General features: G+C 49.8%; 2 protein-coding genes across 4 annotated transcripts in view; one reads left to right on the top strand and one right to left on the bottom strand.

Moving 5' to 3' along the window:
• Positions 1 to 3,989: 3,989 nt before the first annotated feature.
• On the bottom strand, positions 3,990 to 12,843 carry LOC118531852 (uncharacterized). The gene is made up of 6 exons (XM_078058777.1): positions 12,315 to 12,843; positions 11,920 to 12,080; positions 11,191 to 11,370; positions 7,153 to 7,202; positions 6,933 to 7,070; positions 3,990 to 5,792 (listed from the first exon to the last, which is right to left on the bottom strand). The coding sequence occupies exons 1-6, from the start codon at positions 12,469 to 12,471 to the stop codon at positions 5,441 to 5,443; spliced, it is 1,038 nt and encodes a 345-aa protein (XP_077914903.1). The 5' UTR covers positions 12,472 to 12,843; the 3' UTR covers positions 3,990 to 5,440.
• FLI1 (Fli-1 proto-oncogene, ETS transcription factor) overlaps positions 4,710 to 27,035 on the top strand; it is a 122,536-nt gene continuing 100,210 nt past the window's right edge. Inside the window, exons 1-2 of one of the 3 annotated variants that reach the window (XM_078058776.1) lie at positions 4,710 to 4,822; positions 6,051 to 6,131. In XM_078058776.1, the coding sequence (XP_077914902.1) occupies positions 6,093 to 6,131 (39 nt within the window). In that variant the 5' untranslated portion in view covers positions 4,710 to 4,822; positions 6,051 to 6,092. Of the gene's footprint in view, positions 4,823 to 6,050; positions 6,132 to 13,250; positions 13,584 to 27,035 lie in introns of those variants that run through there. The other 2 variants (XM_036086112.2, XM_036086108.2) reach the window with 2 other exon arrangements.

Raw genomic sequence — 27,035 nt, 5'->3', positions numbered from 1 at the left:
ATTCTCCAGTAACCTCACCTCTTCATCCACAGCCCTGGGAAACTTTTTTTTTTTTTTCTTAGAGAGAGAGCGCGAGAGCATTTGAGTGGGTGGGGGGTGAGGTGGGGGTAGGGGGTAGGGGCAGAGGGAGAGAGAGAATCCCAAGCAGACTCCACACTAAGTGCAGGGCTCAATCCCAGGACCCTGAGATCATGGCCTGAGCTGAAATTGAGAGTGGGACACATAACCAACTGAGCCACCCAGGCACCCCCATCCTTGGAAACTTTATATATGTTTGATCTGTAGGCGGGGGTGAGGGATGAATCTGTTAGCCTAGGAGAGGCCCGTTCTTTTGCACCTGTTCAGATCACAGATCTCTCAGTCCAGCAGTTCTCCATCCTTGCTCTGAATGCTCCTTATTTTCACCCCGTGCTGCCCCGTCCTAAGGTCCTCTGTTACACTGAGAATACGCATGAATGGGTGTGTGTGTGTGTGTGTGTGTGTGTGTGTGCGTGTGTGTGTGTGTTGGTATGTGATGGGAATCAAAGGACCAACGCGCTCACACACGTCAGAATCCAAAGTGCCCCAGTCCGACAGCTCTTCTCATGGACCCTGTTCTACTCACTGCCTCCATTTCCTGGACTTATCTCCCTGAGCAGATTTCCCACTTCTTCTCTCCTTGTAATTTCCAGGAGCTCAGTCTAGGTTTGCAGCCTTCAAGGACTACAAGAGGACACAAATAATGAGAGATAAGGAGCATGACATCTTGTTGGCTACCCTTTAAAATCTGAAATTGCTTGTTAGAAGAGCAGGAAGCAACTTCCTTCCTTCCCATCATTAAAAGTAAAGGGAGTAGAAAATGTAGAGGACACTGAAACTCAGTGTGGTTTAAGTCTTTATTTGGGGTGGAAAGAACCACAAAGACCAGAACACTGCTTTATACACAAGGCTACCCAGGGCCAAAAACATGGTGGATGTGCAATAAATAGATATTGATCATCATAGCGGGTTCCAGAAAAGTTGAGTAAAGTTTGTCAACATTGTCAATTCTTTTACTTGCTTGCAGAAACCAAATCATGGCAAAATACTATTCCCTGGTTGTATTAGTTTGCTAGGGCTGCCATAATATATACCAAAGTATTAGTGGCTTAAACAACAGAAATTTGTTTTCTCATTGTTCTAGAGATCAGAAATCCAAGGTCAAGGTCCCAGCAGGCTTGCCCTCTCCTGAGGCCTCTCTCCTTGGCTTGCAGTGGGTGGCCTTCTCATTGTGCCTATACATGGTCTTCCTTCTGTGCTCCCACATTTCTGTGTACTAATCTCCTGTTCTTATAAGGACACCAGTCCTATGGGATTAGGGCCCACCCATTTTACCTTATTGACCTCTTTACAGTCCCTGTCTCCAAATGTATTCACATTCCGAATTACTGGTGGTGAGGGCTTTAATATATGAATTTCAGAGGGACACAATTCAGTTCATAACACTGTCCATTAGAAGCAGAACTAAAACTGGAACCCAAAGTTTCTAACCCTAGAACATTAATTTGCCTTTGATTCACATCCTTTCCCAGGTTAAATAATCTCACAGAATTGTAGCTTATGCTAATTGGAAGGCATCTCATGGTGATCTAGATGTAGCTCTCTCATTAGCCAAATAAGGATGCTGAGTCCTCATGGTCTTGCTGAGAATCATAGAACCCAAGGTGGCACCCCCCCCCAACTACTGGGGGTGTTTCTTGGATTCCAATCTCCCAAGCTCCTAAACTCAACACCAGAGTCACTTGCTAATGACCAGACTCTGGATTGCAAATCAATGGCCCAAGGAAGCAGCCTGGTAGGGGCTGGTGAGGGAGCAATAACCATGGAGCAAGAAAGCCCCCACCCCTTTCCCTTTGGAAGCAGTTAGAGGGATAAGCTGGCTTTAATGAGTCTTCCTGCCCCTCTCCCTTCATTCTCTCCTTTCTTAGGCTCCTCCTTATGGCAGCTGTTACCAATTTCAGCAATTTTCTTCTGGCAAATTGAAGGCTCCAGGTGACAAAGGGAGTTGGCTGTATCCTCCTGGAGGATGAGATAGCCTGGGTCCTAATCCCACCCCACCCCTGCTCCCAGACAGGGTGGTTAGGGCTGCCGGCACTACCCCCGGGTGGGCATCCACAAGCCTCCCTACCCCGTCGTGTGTGCAAACAGGTCCAGCTCAGAAACCCTAGCTGAAAGGGAGTCCAGATCAGTCCTCACTTCATTCTCAGCTCATCTGTTTCTCCAGGACCACCAAGATTTTATTATTTGCATGATCCTCGGCACAAATACCCATTCTGGCTCTTAAAATTACAGGAAGAGAAGGAAATAGGAGGCATCCATGCGTGCGTGTGCACAAACACATGCACGCGTGCACACACACACACACAACGCTGAAGAGTTTGGTACAGAACTAACAGAGGACACCTCCATCAGTAGACCACACCCATGGTGCCTGGGGAGAGGGAGGATCTCTTGATCCCTGGTTAAACCATTTATGTAAAAAGGAAGTCCACACATGAGCACTGACTTCCTCCAACCCTGCAAAGCAGAAAATGAATTAACGACACTCAGGTGAAATGTGCCTGTCCGTTTACCCTTAATAACAATGTGATGGTTTTGTTTTGTTTGTTTTATATTCCCTTCTTATTGTTCAGAAAGAAGAGCCAGAGTTAAGTAATTGTCCCCCTTCTCTGACTGTCAATTTCAGTGTGGACACGACACGGGGATTCCCCCAGAAAAAGAAACAACTCAACACCTGCCTTCAGGGAGCTGACAATCTAAGGAAGGGAGGCCAACCTTGGATAGATAGGTCTACAGATAAGGATGAGAGTTTAAAATCTGAAGCAGGTACTCAAGTGATCTCCTAGAAGTCCCTTTCAAGAAAAGAAAGGAGACAGGGGGGTGAAAAGAAAACAATTTCAAATCTCAGCTGTCCTGAAAAGAACCTCTCTTTAAAGAGCATGACACCTGTGTGGATGTATCGTCCGACAGAGTAGCACCTTCTGTTTTATTTGTGGTTGTTCGGAATAGTGTTTGTTCCCTTTGGGAAGGAAGAGGACCTCTCCACCGTATCCCAGGAATAAAAATATTGGGGGAACTCACTCACGTACGTACTTCAGTCCCCTCCCCTCCCCAAGCCTGTCTTGTTTTCCTAAGCAATGGTCAGGAATGTGCTGGGCGGGGGCAGCCTGGCCCTCGGCCCCAAGCCCAGGCAGCCCCAGTCACGGTCCCAGGCTGGCCTTTCACCCCAGAGCTCTCCCGGCTGCTCTTATTAAGCAGCAAAATGTTTCAATATGTTGAGCTTTGGGGGAGGGACAGAGAGAAAAATCGGGATATTGTTGAGAAGGAAATAATGAATAACCCTGCCGCCAGTCTTCATACCCCCCACGTGGGGAGATCTGGGTGATAAGTGTGCTTTCTCCAGAAATGGAATCCTAGCAATTGCTTTTGGTCAGAAATTTCCAGAGCCAGTTGAGGGGTGGGGAGTGGGGAGGCGGAGAAGAGGGAGCAGGTACCAAGTTAATTTTCTCAGTGTCCAGAACCAAAGCAGTCAGGGGTCTGGGTACCCAAGAAACCACGGACAGGGGAAAGCTTGAGAAACTGAGGCTAATTCTCAGAGGTAACAAAGCTATGGCTTTGTTCTCACAAACTGACACACTCTCTACCCTTACCTGTCACCCCCTGCTTCCCCCTACTTTGCCCCCCCACACACACACACACCCAAGTTCAGCTACTCTGGTCCCTGCCAAGTGTTCTGGGCAGAAGCCTGGTGTGCAGCTCCTGGTTACTGGAGACTCAGGAGAAGCAAAGTCATGGAAGGGTGTGGAAACCACCCGCCCAGGAGGGAGCACATAGGCAACTCATCAGCATGGCAAGGCCCAGCTGTTTTGTGGAGAATGGCCCTGGATTGGGCAACTAAAACAGCGAATGTGGACAGGGACTCAGAAATCTGAGCCCCATTGAAGACCAGGTCTTGAAGTGAAGAAATGAGCCAGATTCCAAAATTTTATTAAAAAAACACAAACTCAAGGACCCAGAAACGACTCCTGAGTGAGGGTCTTGTTAAATGTTTTAAAATTGGAACTCAATAATAGGGTTGCTTCTGACATTTGCAAATCTCCTAGCTCTTATAGATGATGCCTGGAAAATGTGGGTCAGAAAAGGATGTATTCTAGGGGAGGTCCAAATAAAGAGAAGAGTCACCTGTAAGTAAGCCGAAGTTAAGGGCTTGAAAGAGCCTAGAGGATTTCCATCATATTGTTTAAGTCTGAGAAATAATTATTTGCACAGCAACCATTTAAAACTAATCACATAAAAGCAGGCCTGGGTCTCAATGTCTCCTCTTGGCTTTATATTTGTGATATGTGTGTGGTTCCCAGTGTTCCTTGACATTTCCTAGCACCGCCGTGAGGTTTCTGGAAAAGCAGCGAGGGGCAGATGGGTGGCTGTCTATTAGAACAATTCATCAGACAGCAGTTGAAATATTGATAAGAAAACGGAAATCAAATTAAAAGACGGGAAAAGAGAGGGGAAGGGGGAGTGGGATGAAGAGAGGCATCAGGGAGGAAAGCTGCAGGGCTGCAGGGCGCACAGACCAAGGAGTCGTTTCTACACCCTCCCACCGCCCCAGCTCAAGCAAGGACTGAGGCTGGCTGGGTGGATACGCTGCAGAGAAAGGCACAATTTGATTCCCGGCAGCCAGCACATTTAATTGGGCACCGAGGATCGGGGGACTCGGGGCGCAGAGAACTAGCACTCAGACCTTGAACATCCTGGAGTTGCTGGAGTTCCGCTCCTGCTGGCTGAACAGGAAAGGGTGTCTAAGGTGAGTGTTCGTGTGTGCGGGATCCCTGGGGGAATGCGGGGGGTGGTGGTGGTGGTGGTGCCTCTCTCGCCAACGGCTACGTGCTCCAGTTGCAGCAGAGAAATGGGAGGCTTTCTGGGACTTTTTCTTTCTCTCATTCTCTCCAGGGAGCTTTCTTTTCTCTCCTCTTTCCCCCCCTCCCTCTCACTTCCCTTGCAAATTTCACTCCAACTTTCAAAGAAAATGGGGGACACTCTCAGCAAGGACCCCGGGATAGAGGCAGGGAATGGGAATCTAGGAGCCCAAAGGAACATACCTGGTCCCTGAACTCGTGTATGTGTGTTGTGGCTTCAGGAGCCAAAAAGCTGGAATTTGTTAGTGGAGAGAAAAAGTGCTTTATCAGAAACACATTGGCTGCGGGAGAAGCTGCACATTGCCACGTTAAAGATGGTTTAAGAGAAGGAAGGGGAGAGGGAAGAGACAGCCGCTGGACTTGGCAAGGCAGGGAGAGACTCACGCAGAGGCACCTGGCATTCTAGGGTGGTTTTTGCACCCGCCAGCCCACATTTTCAGACTCAGACACCATCTCCTCTGCCTCTAGAAATAAGGCTGCGTCACTCTGCCGTAAAACTGTTTTCTTTAAGAAGCAGGGGCTGGGGGAAAGGGCCTCCCTAGACCTCCAGAAGCTTCTGCCCAAGTCTTCCTCCCCAAGCCAGTAACAGGGAAGAGGGGGGCAGCTGGACACTGGAGGAGCCCTAGGGTCCTAGGGGAGCCAGGCAGAAGATCTGTGCCCTGAGGGCCCGAGCTTGGCAGCTCCGTAAATATCTGTTCCCTGGGGTCTGGGGCTGCATCCGTGGGGGGACCTACCTCTATCCCGGCAGCGTTCTCTCTTCTGGCTCGGACGGCCCCGCCCCGGTGTCCGCAGGTGTGAAGCCACCCAGGCCCGGGGGAAATGGGTGTCTCCGATTGTGGGTAGGGGAGGGGTATGGGGCTGTGGGAAAGAGACCCAGTGGCGTCAGCTGGCTCTCAACCTTCACCATCTCGTAGCCCGAGGTCTGGAGGCAGAGGCGCACGGCAGGTGCCCAGTACCCAACCATTCAGATCCTCCCTAGCTGGCCCAGGCGGATCCGAGCCTCCCAACTCTCGCGTCCTCTCCCTTTGCGTTCCTCCGTCATCACCTACCCCCACCCCACTCCCCCACCGTCTCACCCGTGTGGTACTGTCGGTGACTGAGGTTTCTCCTACCCAGATTGGTTCTTGGGCCTTCCCGACCCTTCCTCACCAACCGAGGATGTTTCAGACAGTCCCAGACACATCGTCTTACGTCAAGGTAAGACATGACAGCGTCTTTAAACAGGTAATGACCCCCCACCCCCTCCCCACGCCGCCACTCTGCCACCCAGGCCTGTGGTCCCTCCATCCCCTTTCCCGGGTCAGCGGGTGGATCTGGAGCCCGGGGCGCTCCCAACCAGATGAGGGTGGCACAGACCCTCGGGAACCCTTGACTGAGGAGGCACGCTCTCGGGCCGGTACTGTTTGGAAGACTGGAAGTGGGTGAGCCTGGTGAAGGCTGGGCAGGGAACGGAGAGCCAGTGTCCGATCCCAGTGGGTCTTGCGCTCGCGCCGCGGGCGCTCAGCAGGTTTCAAGTTAAGGGTCTGCGTGTACTTGGGAGTGTGCATGTGAGCCCGTGGGCGTGTGTGCGCGGGTGTGTGAATGCGACGCTCTTCTCCCACCGGTTCGACACCCCGTCGGTCCTCAAGCCCACCTTCCTCGGCCCCACCCGCCCGTCCAAAGCGCAGATTGCTATATTTGACAACATATAGAACGTTGTTTTTTTTTTTTTTTTTCACTCACAACAGTTCCCAAGAATGTAAACAAACCGAGGCCGGGACATCTGGGTTACACGTTTAAAGGAAAATCCGCCGGCGGGGCGGGGCCGAGGGTGCCCGGGGTAGGGACTCCGGCGCGACCTCCCTCCTTCCGGGTAGCAGCCGGGAGCCGGGACTGTTGGAGCCTTCCCTAGTTCCGAGGAGGAGGGGTCCACCGCGCTTCTGCAAACCCACAGGTCTGGTCCTGGCCCCGCCCCCTTCTCCCTGAAGCTCCGCCCCCGAGGGGGCCCCCCACCCCCACCTGCGTGCCCGCGCCGAGCTCCCTCCTGCGTCCGTGAATGCCACCGAAGTGTGGGACCGTCTGCCGGCACGTGGCCACCGCGATGGGGTGCGACTCTCAGGAAGCGCCACTTTTGCGTTCGGCCCTCGTCCCATTTCTCTAAAGGGAAATTTGTTGAGACAGGGTAGCAAGGCCCCCATCCCCACCCCCTCCCGAGGTCTAAAAGGAGTTTTATAGTCACTTTGGGGAGGACAGGTCCTGGAGCCTTGGCGCGGGTAAGAGGTGTTTAATCTGTAATGAATGAACGAAAAATAAGTGAATCAATGTATCGACAATCAATCAATGGATGGCTGGACAGACGGCTCCCAGGAGGTGGCGGAGCGTGCAGTGGGAGACTAAAGCGCGCTGGGGTCGCGGCGTCCGGGTGTCCGGAGAGGTTAGGCAGGCCGTGACCCCTCCCACCCCGCCACTCCCAGTACTCCGCGCTAAGGGAGCTCTCACTTCCAGCTCTGCCCCAAAGGCTGCAAGTGGCCCCGGGGTGGGGAGGGGCAGTCTCTCTCCCACCCACAGCCCTCCCCACCCCCACCCCAACCCCTGTCTGCACACACCCGCGGACCCAAAACCTCGGGATGACGAACCCCAGAGGGGCAAGTTGGAGCCCAGGAGACTGACCCAGGCCGAGAGTCAGAGAGAAAGCAAACCGGCCCAGGAGAGCAGAGAGGTCCGGAGTGGGGAGCAGGGAGAGAGACGGCAGTCTAGGAGCTGTGGGCAGCCAAAGGAGCCGCTCGCCGCAGGAGCTCTTTTCAAGGGGGAAAAAATGGATTTTTCAGCAGCCACAAAGTTTGTATTGTTGCACAAAGGGGTGCATTGATGGCGGCAAAAGGTCTGCGTAGCAGGGACAATCTTGGGTCTGTTCCTCCGGCTCCCTACATCGACCATTTGCCAGAGGGGCACAAACAGTTCCCCGCTGCCAAGCCCCTGCCATTCTGCCTCAGGAACCTCCGAGGCTGTTGACAAACACCGCACGGGCCCAGGCGCCCAGGCCCGGAGCCTGGAGCCCAGCCGGGCCGCAGCAGCCAAGGGTGCCCACTCCACCCGGCAGCGATCTGGGTTCTGAGAACCCACAGAGTGCTCTGGGAGTTTCCGCAGGGGAGCGGTGAGGGAGGGTCTGAGGCTGGAAAGAGCAAGGGAAAGGGAGAGAGGGAACGGGGTGACTCTTTAGGACAATGACATCGCAGTAGGTGAATAATGGTGGTAACGTTAAGGTAGCCCTTACCTTTGCCAGGCCCTGTTCTAAATATTGCATTTGTACTAACTCAATATTAATAACGACCCTAGGAGGTAAGCTATTTTGCAGATGAGAAACTGAGGTATTGAGAGATTAAGGTAACACAGCTTGTAAGGGATGGGGCCAAAATACAAATAATAAGGGCAAAATTGTGCTGTCAGGCAAGTTCCAGACACTCATTTCAGGTTTACGACAGCCCTTTGAGGGTTAGGTCCTATTACAACACCAATGTACAGATTGAGGCACAGAGAGGTTAAGGAACTTGTTCGAGGCCACAGAGCTGGTCCACGCAGAGCGGGAATTCAAACCCTAGGTCCCTCAGTGAGACTTTCGACCTGGATATTCCACTTGCAGATATGGGGATTCATCCTGCCCCCGCACTGTGCAAATCCCTTGTCAATCCCAGCGCGGGGAGCACAACCCGGAAAGCCCCTCGCCCACCCCACGGAGACTGGCTGGGTCCTCGACTTTCCCTCTTTGCGAGTCTTCCAGACTCCTTGCTCCCGCTCCCTCACCACCTAGCCTGCTGGTTCAGCCCATGCTGCATTCTGGAGGAGACACCCCCCCACACCAGACCAAAGGAGGCTTATAGCCCCAGAATGTTCACAGCGACACGGCTCAGGGGCAGCATCTGGCCGGCAGGTCCTGCAGCGGCGTTTCAAGGACGCAGGTCTGTACTTAGAATAAATGCCGTTTGGGGCTGACGGAGATCGGAGAGGCTGAAATGCTCCCGTCCCCGCCCCAGGCCCCCGTCTAGGCGCCGCCGCTGGGTGAGAGTCCCGGCACCTGGCTGGTCTCTACCTCTTGTCAGCCTGCGCTCTCTGCGCTCTCGGACTCCCTCGGGATTTCCTCGTCGACGCCGCGTGGTCTGGGGACCCGGCCCGGAGCGCCTGGGGCTCGGGGCGCAGAGACCCTCCCCCAGCCGGGCCAGCCGACCCCCGGCCCTCCCGCCGCCGCGGCCTCCCACGTAGCGTTTTGAACCCGCTTGGCGCTAAGGCAAGAACGAGCGTGGGGAGCGGGCAGGGCGAGCAGAGGCTCTAAATCTTCCTTCAATCTCTGAGTAGATGAAGTCTGAGAAACAAATTCAAAGCAGGCGCGCCTGCAGAGCCTTCCTGCAGAAATATTCCCCGGCATTCAAGCGCATCCAGGGGCGGCTCGAGCTGCCTTGTTTGGCTAAGGTCAGACGAGACTCGAGTTCTCCAATAAAAATAAATCTCAAATTAATTATGGCCTCGAGCGAGGGGCCAGACACTTGAAGCTGCAGTTGTGCAGTCTGGAGTTTTGGCGCTCGTTCGCCCGTCCCTCCCCCGCGCTCCCGCCTCTCCCCCCACGCCCCCCCCATCCCCCAGTTGCCAGCTCGAATACCAGCCGAGGCCGCGCTGGACCCGAGGGGCGGGAGAGGAGGGAGGACGGAGGGGAAAGGATCCGCCCGAGACGCTCTGCCAGGCCTGGCATCTTTCGGGGTTTCAAGTGACGGAGCAGTCCCCGGGGCTGGAGGCACCCCGGGGACCCGGCTCCGATTGTCGCGTCCTCCCACCCCCAACCTGGGCTGGGACCAAAGAAGCCCAGGAAGTCGCGTCTGGAAAGTCTTGACCGGGTCAAAAGGGCTGACTTTGAGCGAGCCAAGACACGTTTCACCCTGCCGCACCCCTCCCGGGGGGAAGCAGGACTTCCGCATCTTTGAAAATACTGTCAAGTGCGGACGGTGCGAGGCAAGTCGTCCGACCAAAGTTCCAGCGAAAATGCTCGAAATCCAAATATTTCCTAAATATTCGCCCTCCATGTGCATGCTTTCTGTATGTGACCCTAGGCTTAGAAATGTGTCATGAGTTGTTTTGTGGGTTCCCCAATTGGTAGCTTTTGTTTTAAAAGCTGGCCGGGCTTCCTTGGCTGCGAGAGCTCCCCGACTTGAAAGCCAGTCGGGGCTGGTGGAATGGGCGCTGATGGTCGCAGGCACCAGCTCCTGGGCACCAGCCCTGCCCAGTCTGGGAAAGACAGGCAGGACAGTCTGGTGAGCCAGGAAAGAGGGTGTGTGCAAGTGTGTGGGCCGGGGTAACCAGTCCCCAGCTAAGCTAAGAGAAGGGAGAGGGAGAGAGAAAGGGGAGGGAGAGTGGGGAGAAGGGGAGGGGTTGCACCTCCCCAACTCAAAGACAGTTTTCATTTGTAGCGGGCCTTACCACAGGCTCTCTATCAATTTGTCTCAATGCAAACATTCAAAATATTCTCTTTGGCTGCTCGTGAAAACAATGTGAGCTGCCAGGATCAAACCATCTTTCCAGATGTCTGGTGGTAACCACATGAAACAGGGCAGACTTGTTTACTGTTGTGTTTGGTTAGGGCTTTTTCCCCCTTCGGGATTTAAAATAGAAGCAGCAGCAGGAGTTGAGCTTCAAACCCAGAGTTACATAAGTGGGGCAAACTTGCCCACCAGCATGTCAATATGGGGTGAAGGGAGCCTCAAATCCCTCAGAGAGCTGTTGTTCCCAGTTGGGGGGGGGTTCTTTCTAGGTGGAGGACCTCGTGAATGGACAGGAGCTCCTCACCGAGGGGCTGGTAAATAGCAAAAGGCATGGCCTCAGTGCTAGTCAATGAGTCACAAAGGGGTGACAGTTATGCCAATGTCACCCTCTCCCCCCATCTTCAAAATTATGAAATAGCCGTAGCTTTGGTTTTCCCGGGAGAAACAGAAAGTGCTATTGAGTTCCACAGCTAAAACAGGAGGGCAAGTCCTCATTTTAATGTAGTTTCCCATTAAGCAACTCTCAATGGGAGAGGAAGCTCCTGCTGAAAGGAGTTGGGGGTGCTAGGGGTGTGAGGGTGAATGTCCTGATCAGTGCAGTGAAGATAAGAATATGCTCTTGGCCAGGCCTCATAGGAGTTGCGAAGAGAAACCTAGCCAATATTTCTGCCATGGAGGTGCCTTCTCCAGCACTAGGAGGAGTGTGGAAGGAAGGGGGAGCGTCTGGCTGGTGTGGGGTGGCCATTAACAACCTCAGTGCTTGCCCAGGACCAGGAAGGGGGCCTCCCGGTGGTGGAGTTGAAATCCCTTCTGCCTGAAAGAGGGGCAGTGTGGCTGGGGGTGCCGGGTTTCTGGCCAGGTCTGGGTGGGAAGCGGTCTCCCCGCACCCTCCTGAAAGCCCTGTTGTCGTTTGAAGGTCGGCAGAGTCTGGGCTGAAAAGGAAACAATTTGGGGTTTGAAAGGATGTAATTCATTCTTCCTTTCCCTTTAACCTCTTTCCTCTCTGGAAAGCATGTGGAAAAGCTGAAGGGAAGAGGGAGAGGGCAGGCGGCCGGCCGAGGGGAGGAAAGGGTTAAGCCTGATTTCTTTTAATTGAACTCCAGAACTGGTGGCCCCAGGCAAAGGGGGGGGGGACTGACCCCGCTAGCGGTAACCAGATGTGGCGGTCCCAGGGGAGCCCCGGAGCAGACCCCTGGATTGAGAAGCAGACAGGAGGTGGGGGGGGTCGGCCCGGCCCCCATCCCACCCCCCACCCCACCCCCACCCCACTCCCCCATAAGCACACCGAGTCTCAATTGCTGGCAGGCTGCACCCGCCACTCCAGGTCTGGTCACGTTCAGACCCGCGTCTGTATTCGAACCCAAAATTGGAGCTGAATTGATGAGACTAATTTCGAGAGGGGGGTGGGAGGAGGGAGGGAGGGAGGCGAGCTAGCTTTCTGGCTCAATTGCTCCAGAAGAAATAAAGAATTGATAAGTCACCTTTTTCGCCGCTGTGGACACCCTTTTGAATTTTTTTTTTTTTTTTCTTTCCAATTGACTCGGATCTCCTCTGGATTTTTTTTTTCCTCCTTCCCCGGGTGGACTCTTAAATAAAAGTGAAAAAGTCCAAAGCGTGGTCTGGAGAGCGTGGAAAAGGTAACCTGTTTTGGAGGTTGGGGAGAAGGGAGTCAGGCCGAGAGCGCCCGGGGGGTGGGGTGGGGGTCCCCTCGCTGCGCCTGGACTCCTGAGGCTGCCCCAACTGGAGCGTTCGGCGGCACTGCGGGGGGACGGGGGTAGGTCTCCGGCTGGCGGGGACCGACAAGGCGGGCCGAGGGCCGGCTGGCCTCCTGGCCGGGTGGGGATGGTGGTCCCGAGCACTGACCCCGGGGGCTCACCCGGGGGGAAGTCTGAGTCTGTGCGGCGATCTTGCGTGCTGCGCTCTGGAGACCTGCGGACCAGCGTGGAGGGAAGGTCCTGCGGTAGTGTAGGTTTCTCGGCGCTCGGAGTAGCACTGCATAGGCGGCTCTGGCCGAGCGCCGGGACTTGGGCCATCCGGTCCAGGTAAAGTGCGAGGGGTCTGACCCTAGAAGGCGCGGATAGGTGGCCTAGGGTGCCGCCGGTCCCGGCCCCGGGAGGGCGCCGGGAGCTCTCCAGGAGCAGAGGGCCGAGGCGCGCTGTCCGGGGGCGCCCTTCTGCTAACAATGCGCTGGGAGCCTAGTCCGCGCCCCCGACGGTGGGATCCTTCCGAAACCGCCCCGAGTCCGCGTCGACCGGTGAACCGCTCCGAGTCTGCCGCCACTCGGCAGCCCAGGGCCCGAGTGGAAAAATTCCCACTGGATGCATTTTTTTTAATGGTTGGTTTGCGTCGGTCTGCGTCCCGATCTTCCCGGGCAGTAGGCTCCAGGTTATCCCCAGCCCGAGTAAACTCTCCCCCCCGCCCCCCCAATAAGTTTGACTCCGGCTGGAAAAAGCATTAATGAACGTATCTGTGGGAAGAAACGGAAAGTGAATGAGTCAGGAGGGCCACCTTCGGCCAAAGGCCCCGGGAAAAGGAAGGAGGCCAGAAAGACGTTTGGTTTTGGACTTTTGGGGAAGGGGGTGGGGGTGGGGGTGCAGACTGCGGGAATCAGGGCGCGGGCGCCGGGCGTGGACCCCGGCATTGTTCCCAGCTCGCTCTTATCTCCCAGGAGCAAGTATCCTGTGTGCGCAGCGCATGAATGTATCTGGGCATCTCCGGGTATATTTATATAGTGTGTGTGATGCGAAAAGCAGGACCAGCAGAGGGGAGGAAGAGGGGGTGTGGGGGGAGGGAAGACGAGGGAGAGCAGAGGGGAGAGGAGAGGAGAGCGCGAGACAGAGAGAGAGAGAGAGAGAGAGAGATAGGACTTCCTCCCCGATTCGCAAAGTGAAGTCACTTCCCAAAATTAGCTGAAAAAAAGTTTCATCCGGTTAACTGTCTCTTTTTCGCTCCGCTACAACAACAAACGTGCACAGGGGAGCGAGGGCAGGGCGCTCGTGGGGGGCACGCAGGGAGGGCCCAGGGCGCCAGGGAGGCCGCGCCGGGCTAATCCGAAGGGGCTGAGAGGTCAGGCTGTAACCGGGTCAATGTGTGGAATATTGGGGGGCTCGGCTGCAGACTTGGCCAAATGGACGGCACTATTAAGGTAAGCGATGGGGCAGTGGGCGCGGGAGCGGCGGGGCCGGCCGGGGCGGCGAGGCAGCGGGCAGGCTTGGCGCGGGGCGCCGGGGTCCCGGAAGACGTGGCCACTCTCCCTTCCTTCCGTGCCCTGGCTTCGCGCCGTCTCCTCCCGCGCTCGGGTGGCGACTCTCACTCGCGGGGGCGACCCTCCGGGCTCACCACAGACAGCGATCTCCCCCGCACCCCTTGTCGCAAAGCCGCGTCCGGCCCCCCACCTACGCGCTGCGGGCCGGGCTGCGGGCGGGGGTCCGCGGGAAACCTAGGGACCTCGGGCGCGGATCCAAGCCTGGGGCCGGACACCTCCGGGTCCACCACTCCCACCCGGCAAGCTGGGCGCCTTGGCCCCGGCGCTGGGCACTCGCCTGGCGGCCGGCTTCCTCTTACCCGAGGCCGAAGGCGACGGGGGAGGGAGCGGCAGCCGCCACCCGCTCGGGTCCCCCGGCCTGGAGGGCCCTGGGGCAGGCAAATGGATGGGTTGCAGGAGGCTCGGGGTGCAAATAAGTGTGCTTGGGGGTCTGTCTGAGCGGGCTCCTCGGATGGAAGTCCCTGTTTACATGTCAGCGCGGGCTGGTTTCCCTTCCTCTGGTTACTTGTGTTGCTGAGCTCTCGGCGCTCCAGAGCGGCCGGCTTCCCGGGACTGACGGGCCGGCCTCTGCGCTCCGCGGGCAGGGGACCTCTCTGCAGCCTCGGTCGGCGCCGCTGCCCCGCGCCCGGCCCCGGCTCTCCGCGCCCGGCCCCGGCTCTCCGCGCCCAGGCGTGCGCCGGCTCCAGCGCAAGGGCACCACAGTCCTCCCAAGAGGGTCCCGCGCCCTGCAGAGCCGCTTCTCCTGCGGTGGCCGGGTCTGAGCCGACGGCCCCGGCGACCGCCCTGCCAAATCCACCCCCCCCACCCCGCCCTCACCCCACACCTCACGCCAGGCTCTAAGTTGCAAAATGCAGCCCAGAGGGATGGATGAGGGTCTGGGTTTCGTGTTAGACTTCAGGAGTGTTGATTGCCTTCTCCTTCTGGAAGCGGGAAGTGGGGCCGGGAGCCGAGAGGAGGGGCACCCCCTAAAGTGACTGACCTTAGAGGACCGAGAGGAATGAATGGGACCTGGGGTCGGCTTCCAGGCTGTCCCGCAACATCAAGCAGGAGTCAGTCTGGAAAAACTATTAGGCTGGTGAGGTGGGGAGTGGCAGAACCCGCCATTCCCCAGAACCCAAAGGAATCAACTCCTCGCTCAGGGCCGAGTTAAGAGGAGAGGAAGATGTTGTGCTTGGAGAATTTAAGAGATTTTTATCATTTGGGTGGAGTAGTGGTTTTTATTTTCTAAGGTTTTTTTCTGAAAGTTTGAAACATGCTGACTGAGGTAAAAGGCACCAACAGAAGGAACTTGAAAATCTGGAGATGAGATAACTGATTGTACTGAGTTAAGGGGAGCCAGTGCGAGTCTGGGTTCGTCCAGTTTAAAGTGTGTGGGGGTGAGGAGTGTTCCTATGGCGAGGGTGGAGGTGGCCACCGGTCATTTATGCTTGTTTCTCTTCACGCTGGTGTGTGCCTGCAAGTGTTTGTGTATCCCTGGTTTGGTAAAAAGGATGCTCAACTCTAGAAAACTCCCCCTCATTAGGACACTTACCACTTACCCAGAGGCAGTCCCTCTGATCCGGAAGGGTGGTAAGATGGCTCCGGGGTCTTGATGTGGACACCCTAAGGAGAAGTGAAGCAATATCTCCATGATGCTCAGACCTCTAAGGCCCTGAGCAAATGGAGGAAGCTGTGGTCTGTGTACCCAGGATGTGCTAACCTCTTTAGAGACACACACAAGGATTGGCATGGCAGGCAGTGAGAACAGGCTTAGGTGAGGCCCCTGGTCCTTCACGCTAAGGATGGAAGTGAAGGTCTTCTTTTTCAGGTGGGTGGTGGGAGCCTCTGAGTCCCTCCAAACCCTCCTCAGGAGCACCTTTGTCTCTCATCCAGGTGACCTGGTTCTGCAGACCCACCCACAGTGAGAGTAGTGGCTTCTCAAGTCCTGAGAAGGGACTGCAGTCCCCAAAATGCTGAAGGATTGAGTTGTTAGTGTATACTTCAGTATTTAAATTGTGTGAAAGCCACACAATTTCCTGTTCCTGTGTGACCTTTGGATCTTGAGGTTCCTAGACCCTATTCCTGCAAGGGTTCAAACACTGTGTTTGGAGGGCACAGTGGACAAGGGGAGGCCAGTGGATTTCTAGCCTCCATGTGAGAATGCACAGTCCATTGAACCTGTCTGAACTTCAAAATCTTTGTACAAATGAGACAGTGGGACTAAATTACCTCTACAGCATATCTTTCCAATCTTCTCTTCCTAAAATATCATGCTTATATGAATTTCTAAGGACCTGTACCTGCATGTCCACGAAATCTAGTTCTATACAGATTGAGGTCTGTAGACAGAAATCTAGAATGTGTGTTCCCAGTTCGAGTGACCTTGACAAATCATCTTTGAGTAATTCTGGAATGTGATTTTTATGCACCTGCATGTTTCTTCCTCCAATATAAGGCACGTCTATATTTCAAAATACGTGGGTCTCCACACTGCAGAGGTATTTGGTCCAGGATGCCAGGGAAGTCTGGATTGCTTTGCAGAAGGTTTTTATTCTGTGCATAATTTGCACAACTCATTTTGATTTCAAAATCTTAATCTTGCTGCCCTTGTTATAAGTCCTTCTGTGTCATGTTCTCTCCTCCTTTCCAAGAATGTCTCCTGGGAAGGCTCTGAGCATCACGTTGGGAATACCAAAATTTTCAGGAGCCGTTCCACTCTTCTTTGGCCACAGACAAGTTAACCTGCGATATTAAACAACAACTACCCCACCCCTGCTCCCCACAGTTGATATTATCAGTGTTGAAAGTCATGTGATCCTGGTTGCTGCTTAAGAGATGACCTGGTTTCAAAACCTGCATCTTAGTTCTAGGCAGTCTTCCATTGAATCTAGTTACTCCATCTATGAAAGCTTGATTCAATGCACATGGTACCATTAAAGACGGGGAAACAATCAGAGAAGATGCAAACGTGGTGAATGAAACAGGGAAATGCACAGGGGACTCGAAGTCAGAAAGCCTGAGTTCATTCTCAGCTGCTACTTAGTTGCTGTGTGCCCTATAGCAAGGCCCTTCAGCTCCTTAAATGTCAGTTTTCTCATCTGTAAAATGGGGCCAAAGTACCCCCTTGCCAGAAATCACAGTGAAGATTAAATAAAGTCTGGTACCTTAGTGGAATGCACATTCATTGAATTTCTCCTTGGGGATAGGGGCTTGTGGGGATCGATTGGTCAGAACATTAGATCACAGGTCTGGATGTCCCATAATACATGTTTTATTAATTCAACCAATATTGATTATGTGCCTATTATGTTCCAAGGCTCTGCTTTCTGTGTTGAGAATAAAGCAGGTTATCAAAACCCTGCTAGAACGTATACTCTCGTAGAGGGGGCAGACACCTAAGTAAATAATTGTGTGTCCAGGGCTGATGCACCTCCTGAAGAGCAAGGAGGCAGGTTATGGGATAAAAGGTGATATGGTTCTATCAGCCCCGATGACCAGGGAGGATGCTTCAGATAAACTCACAATGGAGCAGAGATACTATCAGTCTTCATCCTTTGCCTTGGGAAATGGCAGCACTCTTCAATCCCCTAAATGATGGGAGAACAAAATCGAAAGGTAGGTGGAGCTCCCCACTGGGTTCTGTAAGCCAGTAGAGAGTGTGTGTGGCAGACGAGGCCAGGAGGGTAGGTTATGGCAGACAGGACAGTGCTTTCCAGTCAGGAAACTTCCGGATGGTATCTGAGTAGAAACCAGCAGAGTGAGGAACACTGGGAACAAAGACTCTATGTCTGTCCTCAGAAAAGGATGTTGCCTTGACTTTGAAGAGTGAATTGCCTCCCCCTTCACCAACACCACCTTTTAACCCTCCTATGGCCTGGCATCATGAGAACTCCAGGAAAAACAGCACTTTGTCAGTTTCTCTGTCCCCATGACCACATAGAGTTGCTTCCCTCAGTTAGTTACCAAATGGTGAATCCTGTTTCCTTGGTGAATAAATCCCACAAAAATCTTCTTTCCACTTCTCCTTCCATTCAAAGTCAAGTTTATAGGTTTGCAATTTGAGAACTTTCGAGATTATTGAACTCAATATTCTCATTCTGTGGGTGGGGAAACTGAGGCCCAGTTATTTAATGAATGACCTAAGATCACACAGCTAACTACTGACAGAGTCAAGAGGAGAATTCAGGGATCCTAACCCTCAGGCTAGTGTTCTTTCCACCATACCGTGAAGATTTCATTTGCTTTCGTTACAATACCATGAATTATAGAATCCTGGAGATCGTGTGTGTGTGACAGAGAGGCAGAGAGAGAGAAAGACAGAGAGAGAAGACTTTAAAAGAAAAACCATGAGGAATCTGGCACTTTGAACTAAAGACATATCTGTTATTTAATGAAAAATATATTCTTACCATCCTGAATTATGTCCATACTTAAAAAAAAATTCCAAATTCTCAGATAGGATTTTTACATGGCTGTTTTCCAAAATAAATCCTACTTTTCCTATAGACAAACAAGGTCTCTGTTACTGGGAGACAACAAGAAAATACAGGATTTTGCTTAAATAGCCAATAGGTCTCTCCACAGACTGGGGGAAGGTGGGCTGAATTCCTATTTCAGTTCCTTTAATAATTGAATATTTGACGATTTAAGCAAAATATATTCAGTGCATTATAATATAACTTATAGACACATCTTTCAGACTGTGTAGTAAGTAGGTCTTAAATAACAACTGCATTAAATAAGATTTCAGATTTCAATGTCTGCTTCTGTTTGGAGTTAACCAGTTAACTTGGCATTTGGTTTTAAAAAGTGATTGATTTAAACCAAGTCTATTTTCTAGAACTGTAACATTAGTCTAATGCTAGTATTGAGTTGTCCCAGCAAAAAAAAAAAAAAAAAAAAAAAATTAGGAAAAATTTTATGATGATGAATCACCAGGCAGGATTTCTAATGGACTGAGGCCTTTATCTTACCTCCAACTTCAAAAATATCCTCAAATTGTTAAGTCAATACTCAGGCCATCCTATTCGTCTCTGAAAGAAGTCTTATTCTATCTGAAGCTTGATAGACAGGTTTTCAGATTAGGGACCAATTGTCTAGGGTGAGAATTTGAAAATCTACTATTTTCATTCATTTTAGACAATTAGCTACATTATGTAGGTCTAGAATAATGTTTTGTTTTGTTTTGTTTTAAATAACATGACTTTCTTTTTTTTGGCCTGTAGTTAAAACAGTCTTTCTATCTTTGGCTTGTTGTTTTGTGACAAATTGAGAAGGCTAAAGGACACTGGTCACTATGTACACACACACACACACACTCACAATCTCACAAAATCATCAGCCAGAATAACAGCTTTTCTAGTAACCTCAGATCTGTGCAGGTGTATTTTCCTTGCAGAAGACTATACTCTGCTTCATTTTCTGTCGCTTTCATGATTTATATCTATAGTGCTCATCCCATTCATGAATCAGTTCATCAGTGGGATGGTACTACTAAGTGATGTCACTCTGATTCTTCTACTCACCTCCTAGACCCAACAGCGGTAGCCTATGTACTCTGACGTGTTTGCCAGAGGCAATGGGTGGGGTTTTGCTTATCCCCATATTGTCACCCTGAGCGCTGATATCGTGGAAGTCTGACAGGATTAGACAGTCCCTATTCTGTGTGAAGCTGGTTGGCTCTATGGGGATCTACAACCTTAGCCTCTTTGGCATCATAAACGGGTGCCAGCCATATTAACGCAAGTCAGCAACCTTGTAAATCAGTAAGGTCTTTTGCATGACTGTAATGCAGGGTCAAGAGAAATGCCAGTGGTATAAGAACTGCCGTTCTGGAGCCAGAGCAGGAGGATAAGCCGGGCGTGTGCACTGCTGAATGCACTAAGTGTTCCGCTAGCCACAAGGAAGGAAAGAGCAATTTCAACTGGAGAGACACAGAAAGACCTAACACCAATAGTTATTTATATGGTCCCTTCTATTTACAAAGCACTTTTGCATAAACCCTCATCATTAATCCTCACAACAGCCCCGTGGGAGATAATACCATCTCATCTGTCCCTCCATTTTGGATGAGAGAAAAGTTCAGGGAGGTTAGGTAAGTTATCTAAGATGACAGCTAATCGATGACAGAGTTGGGTTTCGAGCCCGGGGTTTCTGATTCCAGAATACTTGCTTTTTCTATACACACAGCCTCTTGGCATAGGTGTGACCTGGACCTTGGCTATGAAGGATGGGCAGGACTTGCACATCAGGTTCAGGGGCTTTCTCAGAAATCAGAATACTTTGGTGAGGTGGTGGGTGGAGGGATGCATATGAAGGAAAAGGTAGGAGTGGAAAGATTGGATGGAATTGGATTCTGGAGGACCTTCAATACCATAACAAAGAATTGAGGTCTAGAAAGGAGGAATCACAAACTTTTGAAGAGAAGGATGACCAACACAGCTGTACAAATCTCTTAGGAACGGCACCCTTCTTGTCCACACCCAACTCCTTAGGAAATCGAGAAAGGAGTGACTCCATCATTTGTCAGAGTCCACAAGAAGTGAATAGTCGACAGGATTCGACTGCCACTGATAGGCCAGGCAACCAGACCATGCTCTCAGCTGTCTTTAAAGACACCTGTTTATTAAATATGGAGTCAGGGGAAGGAGGAGAGACTCTATTTCACCAGAGCTCATAAAAATGTGATTTTTCCCTTCACTCATTTTAATGTGTCCTCTGTCTCTGTGTTCTAGAGGTTACACCACAAGCCATCTTTTCAATTGGGCAGTCTATCCTGGGGTACAACTTTAGTTCCTTTTGAGAATGAGTCAGCAGATAGTAATTGAGAAGAGACAAAAGGAAAGGTTGTTTCCCTGAGACTCAAATCAAATTTCGATAGAAAGTCAAACAGGCCTGATAGACTGTCGTAGTTCGGGTGTGCCCATCACCTCTTGCTGAAATTTCACCTCCTGCTGAAATTTCACCCAAGCACACCACAAACTCAGTTATCACCATCATTCCAAACAGGATCAGAGATTAAGTGTTCAGATGCATTTCCAGATCACTCAGTCCCACTTTATGGCAGCTTCCGAGTCACTTATACCTACAAAAATGAACCAGAATGCCAACATATTTAAGATAGTTCCCATCTTTGGGAAACAAGGTACCTGCCATTTAGTTCATGATCAAAATCCCAGAACATGTACATTTTTCAAGTTACCTCCTAGAGAATGTAGACTTGAAAACTGAAATGTTTTCGCAAGAGCAGGGCCCATTTAGTCAGACAGTGCTATGTGTCCAAGGTAATGCAAGACCTACGTCACATCGCAGTGCACACATGCAGGAGGCCAGAATTACAGGTGCCATGGGAGCTCTAACCCTGCGTTTCTAGACACGTGTGGGTTTCACCGTCTCCTGGAATCTAACATTCCAGTAGCAGAGTTGTTGGGTCTGGATATATGGGTATTCATTGATTTTAGGTGTGAAGGGGTCTGAGAATGAACAATTTTGTACTATTGTTCATGTAGCAGAAATGTGACAACAGTTATTATTATAAAATTACTCAGCTTTCGAGTTGTCTTTAAGTTAATGCTGTTACCATCTGGGTAAATGCATAGAGTTAAATCTAAATTCTTTTTTTTTTTTCTTTCTTTTTTTTTTTTAATTTTTTTATTGTTATGTTAATCCCCATACATTACATCATTAGTTTTAGATATAGTGTTCCATGATTCATTGTTTGTGCATAACACCCAGTGCTCCATGCAGAATGTGCCCTCCTCAATACCCATCACCAGGCTAACCCATCCTCCCACCCCCCTCCCCTCTAGAACCCTCAGTTTGTTTTTCAGAGTCCATCGTCTCTCATGGTTCTTCTCCCCCTCCGATTTCCCCCCCTTCATTCTTCCCCTCCTGCTACATTCTTCTTCTTCTTTTTTTCTTTCTTAACATTAAATCTAAATTCTTATGCCTGAAGAGTCATTTTGCCTTTAGGCATTCATCACTTAATTCATACTCATTCATTTATTCATTCAACCCCAAATTGAATGATACAGCCAGGCACAGTTCTCAAGAGAACTCCGTGTACGTGAACAAGAACAAGATGCCTATAGTATTTCTTCCGAACTTCTAGAGAATAGAGCTTTCTCTGCTTTTGGATTTTAAGCTCTGACTATTGGAGATTCCAAAAGCAGCAATACTCATTGGGCGAATCTTTATTTGTGGCTTTTTACTATAAAGAAATGTAGGAACATTTTTCCCAAGGATAACATCCAGCTTATAATTTCCATCGCCCCTTCACTCTTGGTGATACTAGTCTGTTGTATGGACATTTTTGGAAAACCAGGGCTTCGGCCAAGGAAAGGACTTCTTATTCTCCCTTTCTCAGCTGTAGGTCCTCTACATATATTTTAACACAGAGAAAAATACCATAAATCAAGTGCAAAGATAAAAGAGAAACTGAGGAAGAATATTTCTAGGGATTAAAACAAAAAGCAAATGTCCCAGGATACTAGGTTTCTTACAAGTTAATAAGAAAAAGGTAGAACAGTTAGCAGAAAAGTAGGCAAAAATGCTATGATAGGCAATGCTAGAAAAAGAAATACAAATGGCCAATAGACATATGAAAAGAATTTCAAGCATGTGCCTAATGATATTCAAATGAAAATCATGAAATTCCTACATTTATCACCTATGAGTGCAGTATAACAAAGATTAAAATGGCTTAATAATGCCTCATGTTAGAGTAAGCAGAAATGTCACTGCCTTACCTTATGGGTGGGAGTCTAGCTTGGGACAGTCATTCTGGAGGACACATCAATTGGAAACATCAATTGAGATGTTAAATATTCACAGAAATTCGATAACAAGTCCAATTTCTAAAAATTTAGCTTACAGACATGGTCAGTCACATATGAAATATGTATGCACACGATGTTTATTGTACCATCGTAATGGCAAAAACTGGAAAGAATCTAAACATCCATCAACAGGGGACTTGTTAAATACATTATGGATGATGCTTATAAGAAAATACCATGCAACTATTCCGTGGAATAAAATCAATTGTCTATACACACTGATTTAGAAAGTTCCCTGGGGTATATTGTCATATGGAAAAAAGCAAGTTACAAAATGTGTGGTCCCATTTTTGTAAAAAAAAAAAAAAAATTGAAAATGCACCCATATGCATGGTTAGGCATGACAATTTCTAGAAGAATATACAAGAGGCTATTAACAGTGGTTGCCTCTGGGCAGAGAGAAATAGACTTTTATTTTTCACACTATAAACTTAGGTAGTCTTTGATTTTTTTTTAATCACTAGTATATATTACTTTTATAAATTTAAAAAAAGTGGACATGAAAAATAAAGAAGGATTTTAGAAACAGATTTGTAAAAAATGGCCTGAGCACCAACATTCTAACCCAAATGTGCTGATCTCAGACACTTTTGGGTCCCACTTTGTAATAAATACAGAGAAAAATTGTCCAGCCTAGGATCCAGAGACCTGAATTCCAGCCCCAGCTCTGCCGTAAATGAGCAATGGGGTCTTAGGGCAAGTCACTTCAGTCCTTCAGAATTCATGTAAAATTTCTCATGCTAAATGTCTTCTGGTGTATACAGTAAGGGTATAATTTCAAATTTTCCTTTCAGCTTCCATGCTCATAAAACTCTGATCGCTGGCAGTCTTTAAAGACATTTCTTATTTGGGGGCACGGATGACTAAGCCTTTCATAGACATTCTATCTGGGCCCATGTGGCTCTTCCCCACAATCTTGGGGCTGAATTCTAGAGTGATCTTTGAGGCCAGTTGAAGCCTGGGGCTCTTAGGAGGTGCTTTGTGACTTTCTGTGAGCTGGTTGTTTTTATTACCAAGTGACACTGGAGCTGTGCTAATCCCTTTGCATTAATGCAAACTAAGAATAGGGCCTGATTCTGCTATGGGGTCTTACACTCTTTTCCAAAAGTTGGTCTCATTTAAAACCCAAAACACATTTGGCCCCAAGCGCCTTTCCCCTGGACTTTTAAAAAATCCTGTTTAATTGAAGGGAAATTGAATTCGTCTGGTTTTGATTCATTTACACTTAACTCTTAAAAAAACGATATTTTGAGGACTTATTTGATGTCCAAGAAGAATTTTGAGCCTCTTAATGAGTTTTCTGGAAGGCTTTTTTTCTTCTTCTTAAAACAGGAAGTGGTGCTATGCTATGGGCAAAAACACAGTCAACCCCAAAAAGGCCCCAATTCAGTTTGAAACTGTATCACCCACTATTTTACATGAACCCCAATGGCCCTAGCTAAGGCCTGTCTTTCCCTACTTCTTACTTAAGAGCAAGAGACTCACTCGCCTTCCATCTGAGGAGGAATAGCGTGAAGAGGAAGGAGGAACAATCAGAGTCATCAGAAGGAAAAAAAGCTATTTTTCTAGCTCTTATTTTGTGCCAATATCTGTGTTAACCTTTACAGACATACCCACCTTTGATCCTTGTACCGACCCTATGATGTATGTATCGCTTCCGTTTTGGAGAGGTGGAGTCACTTACCCAGGGTCATAAAAGGTAGAAAGTGGAAAAGCAATGATTTGAACCTAATCCTGTTTGCCTACAAAGCTCATAGAGCTTAGCCACAGTGATAGTTTGCCGGATTGACACATACATCCATGAAGTTTAGGCTCCAGGTGGAACCCATCTACCACGTAGGTTTCGTTGTTTGTCGTGTCCATTAGTCTAAGTGACCCCACCCTTAGCCTGTACCGGTCAGATTCGTGGTGCATCTCAATTCTCTACCACCCTTTACTCAAGAAGGCCTAAGCCCCGTATTTTCCCCAGGTAAGAGTCCCTGCCTGACTTTGCCAGCAGGTGTAGTGGACAGTAGGCAAAAGCGAGCATGAAACCAACAGGTTCTGTTTTACTTTCATAAGCTAACGAGATGATAAAAAGACAGAGTGTCGTAGCTCCATAGAGAATAGCGTATTCTTTGCCTTGACGTGCTTCCTCCTTTACCCCCCTTTTCTCTCTTGTTCTAACTCTTCCTTTCCTTCTCATGCTCTTTCACTCATACACACACACACACACACGCTTAAAAAACACACAAACCCAGATTCGGGGCTTATACAAAACACAAAGAAGGGAACGTTTTGTAAGATTAAAAGGAAGCCATCAAGAAAGGCTAGCTGGAGCTCCAGTTTCTCCTGAATAGTCTTTCTTGTTATTTCAAGGCTGATTGACTTATAACTGCATCCACAGCTAGCTCACATCGGTTCCTTTATCAGCCCGAGTGAGACTTCCTGTGGACTGGCCCAGCTTCCTGATTTATTTCCTTTTTCCTTTGGCAGAACAAAGAAAACCAGAGCTCCAAGGATACTTGGGACCAAACATAATTTAGCACTGAAGAAGCTATTATTTAAAAAATGTTCACTCTCAGTGCATAGGGCCGAGGACCTGCCTTTGCAGTTTTCCACAACATGCTGCACAGTAGCACGATGGACCCCATGTGCAATTATCAGGGGTCAACGAGCCACTTGAACTCATCCTAGTTGTAGTTGGATTTCATTCAAAGGGGGGAAATTGAGCGCATTCTCCTCACTAACACCACATGAGCACCCCCCAACCCCATACACACAGGCACACCTTCAAGAGTTACATGGAATGCCTCTGTATTGAGGGTTTACTCTTTTGATAACCTAACTCAACCCCACAGGCCAGCAAAGAAACCCTCTTCTTTCGAAATTTCATTCTAGCTGTGTTTGAAGTTCTAACTCTAGAAACCTGCCCATAAGAAAAGAAGCTTTGAACTCTATCCAAATGGGCATTGACGTCAGTCGAAGAAGAAGTTCCAGAAATGGGGATGAAGGCGTTGCTTTCCTCTCTTGCCTGGAGGATGCCATATCACTCCGTACCACTTGGCCTCACCACCTGCTGTGCACGTTATTTCTGACAAACCTTTAGGCATAATCCAGAGAAATAGGGAACACGACTGAGGGAGCTGTCTGCACCCCTGTCGTATCGCCTAAAGCAAGTATCACAAGCTGTCAACTGATAGTACGCCCCCGTACTCTTAGAAGATAAGAGGCCAATGCACAGGAGAGATCATTGAGGCTTCAGGATGGGATGTGTCCGAAGATGAGAACTAGGCAAAAGATACTCAGAGCAGAACTCGGGTATTTCTGTGCCCAAACAACACATTTGCGATAAGGGTGTTTCCAGGAGCTAAGTTATCAAGACTTCACGAATTCATGCTTTCTTTGTTCACCTGTCTTATTTCCTTACAACTGTATAATCCTCCTGGGGAATTGAAGATGGCACTTTCCATAGAAACCAGCTAGGCGTCTAAGAAATAGTGCAGCCACCCAAATGTTACTAGTCATCTTTTTTGGCTCTCTCTTTTCTTTTTTTAACAAAGATCACTGATTTGAAATGGAAATCAAATTGAAACTGAAATGTACCTCCCCAGGCAAGCAAGATACTTCTAAGAGGAGAGGGTTAATTCACCATTGTTAATTCACACTGATTTCTCCCACCCCAGTCCTCAAGGTAATCATCTCTAGATGAAAAGGGATTGAGGGACGCCTGGGTAGCTCAGTCGGTTAAGCGTCTGGCTTCGGCTCAGGTCATGATCCATCCCAGGGTCCTGGGATCGAGCCCCGCATTGGGCTCCCTGCTCAGCAAGGAGTCTGCTTCTCCCTCTCGCTCTGCCTCTCTGCCCTGCTTGAGCTCTCTTTCTCATTCTGTCTCAAATAAATAAATAAATAAATCTTTACCAAAAAAAAGAGAGATTGAGAGGGTACTTGAAAGAGGAAAGTAACTCAGAAACTACATGGCGCAAGGGGCATGTGTGAGGCATGATTGGGGTGCTAAGCCTCACATCATCTGCCAAAGGGAAGGGAGTGACTGCGCCGCCATGTGTGAGCAGGAGCCCTCTCTTTTCCTGGCATTGTACTCTGTCACGAACTCTGTACCAGGTCCGTGACCAGGGAGGAATCCTAGAACACAGATCCATGACTTACCTCCTGCAGCTCCCCCAGCCCTGATAATCCTGTCTGTAGAGAACCTTATACGGACCTTGGAATTCTCCTCCATAAGAGCATATTGGGCCAAAGGGCACAAGTAACCTTGCTCAAATAGGGTCTTTGGCTCAACACAGGACTTCCCCAGAGGTCAAGAACTTGAGGGGCACCTGTACTTTCTGTGCTCTTTCTAGAAAGGGGAGGGAGGAAGAGCAGACTACTTTTCTGGAAATGTCATTTCAAGAAAACTGGCCTGAGAAGAATTTTCCAGGGTGCCTCTGTGAAGGCCACAAGGCATGGCTTTGGGTCTCTGGACACTAGGGCCTCTGAGCCCTTCCTTCTGGAGATCGGTGGATCTCCATATCCTTAC

Source organism: Halichoerus grypus, chromosome 11, assembly GCF_964656455.1.
Source record: "Halichoerus grypus chromosome 11, mHalGry1.hap1.1, whole genome shotgun sequence".
In the NCBI taxonomy this organism is placed as follows: Eukaryota; Metazoa; Chordata; class Mammalia; order Carnivora; family Phocidae; genus Halichoerus; species Halichoerus grypus.
Note: the sequence above shows the minus strand (reverse complement) of the source record. Positions and strands in the feature narration are given on the sequence as shown.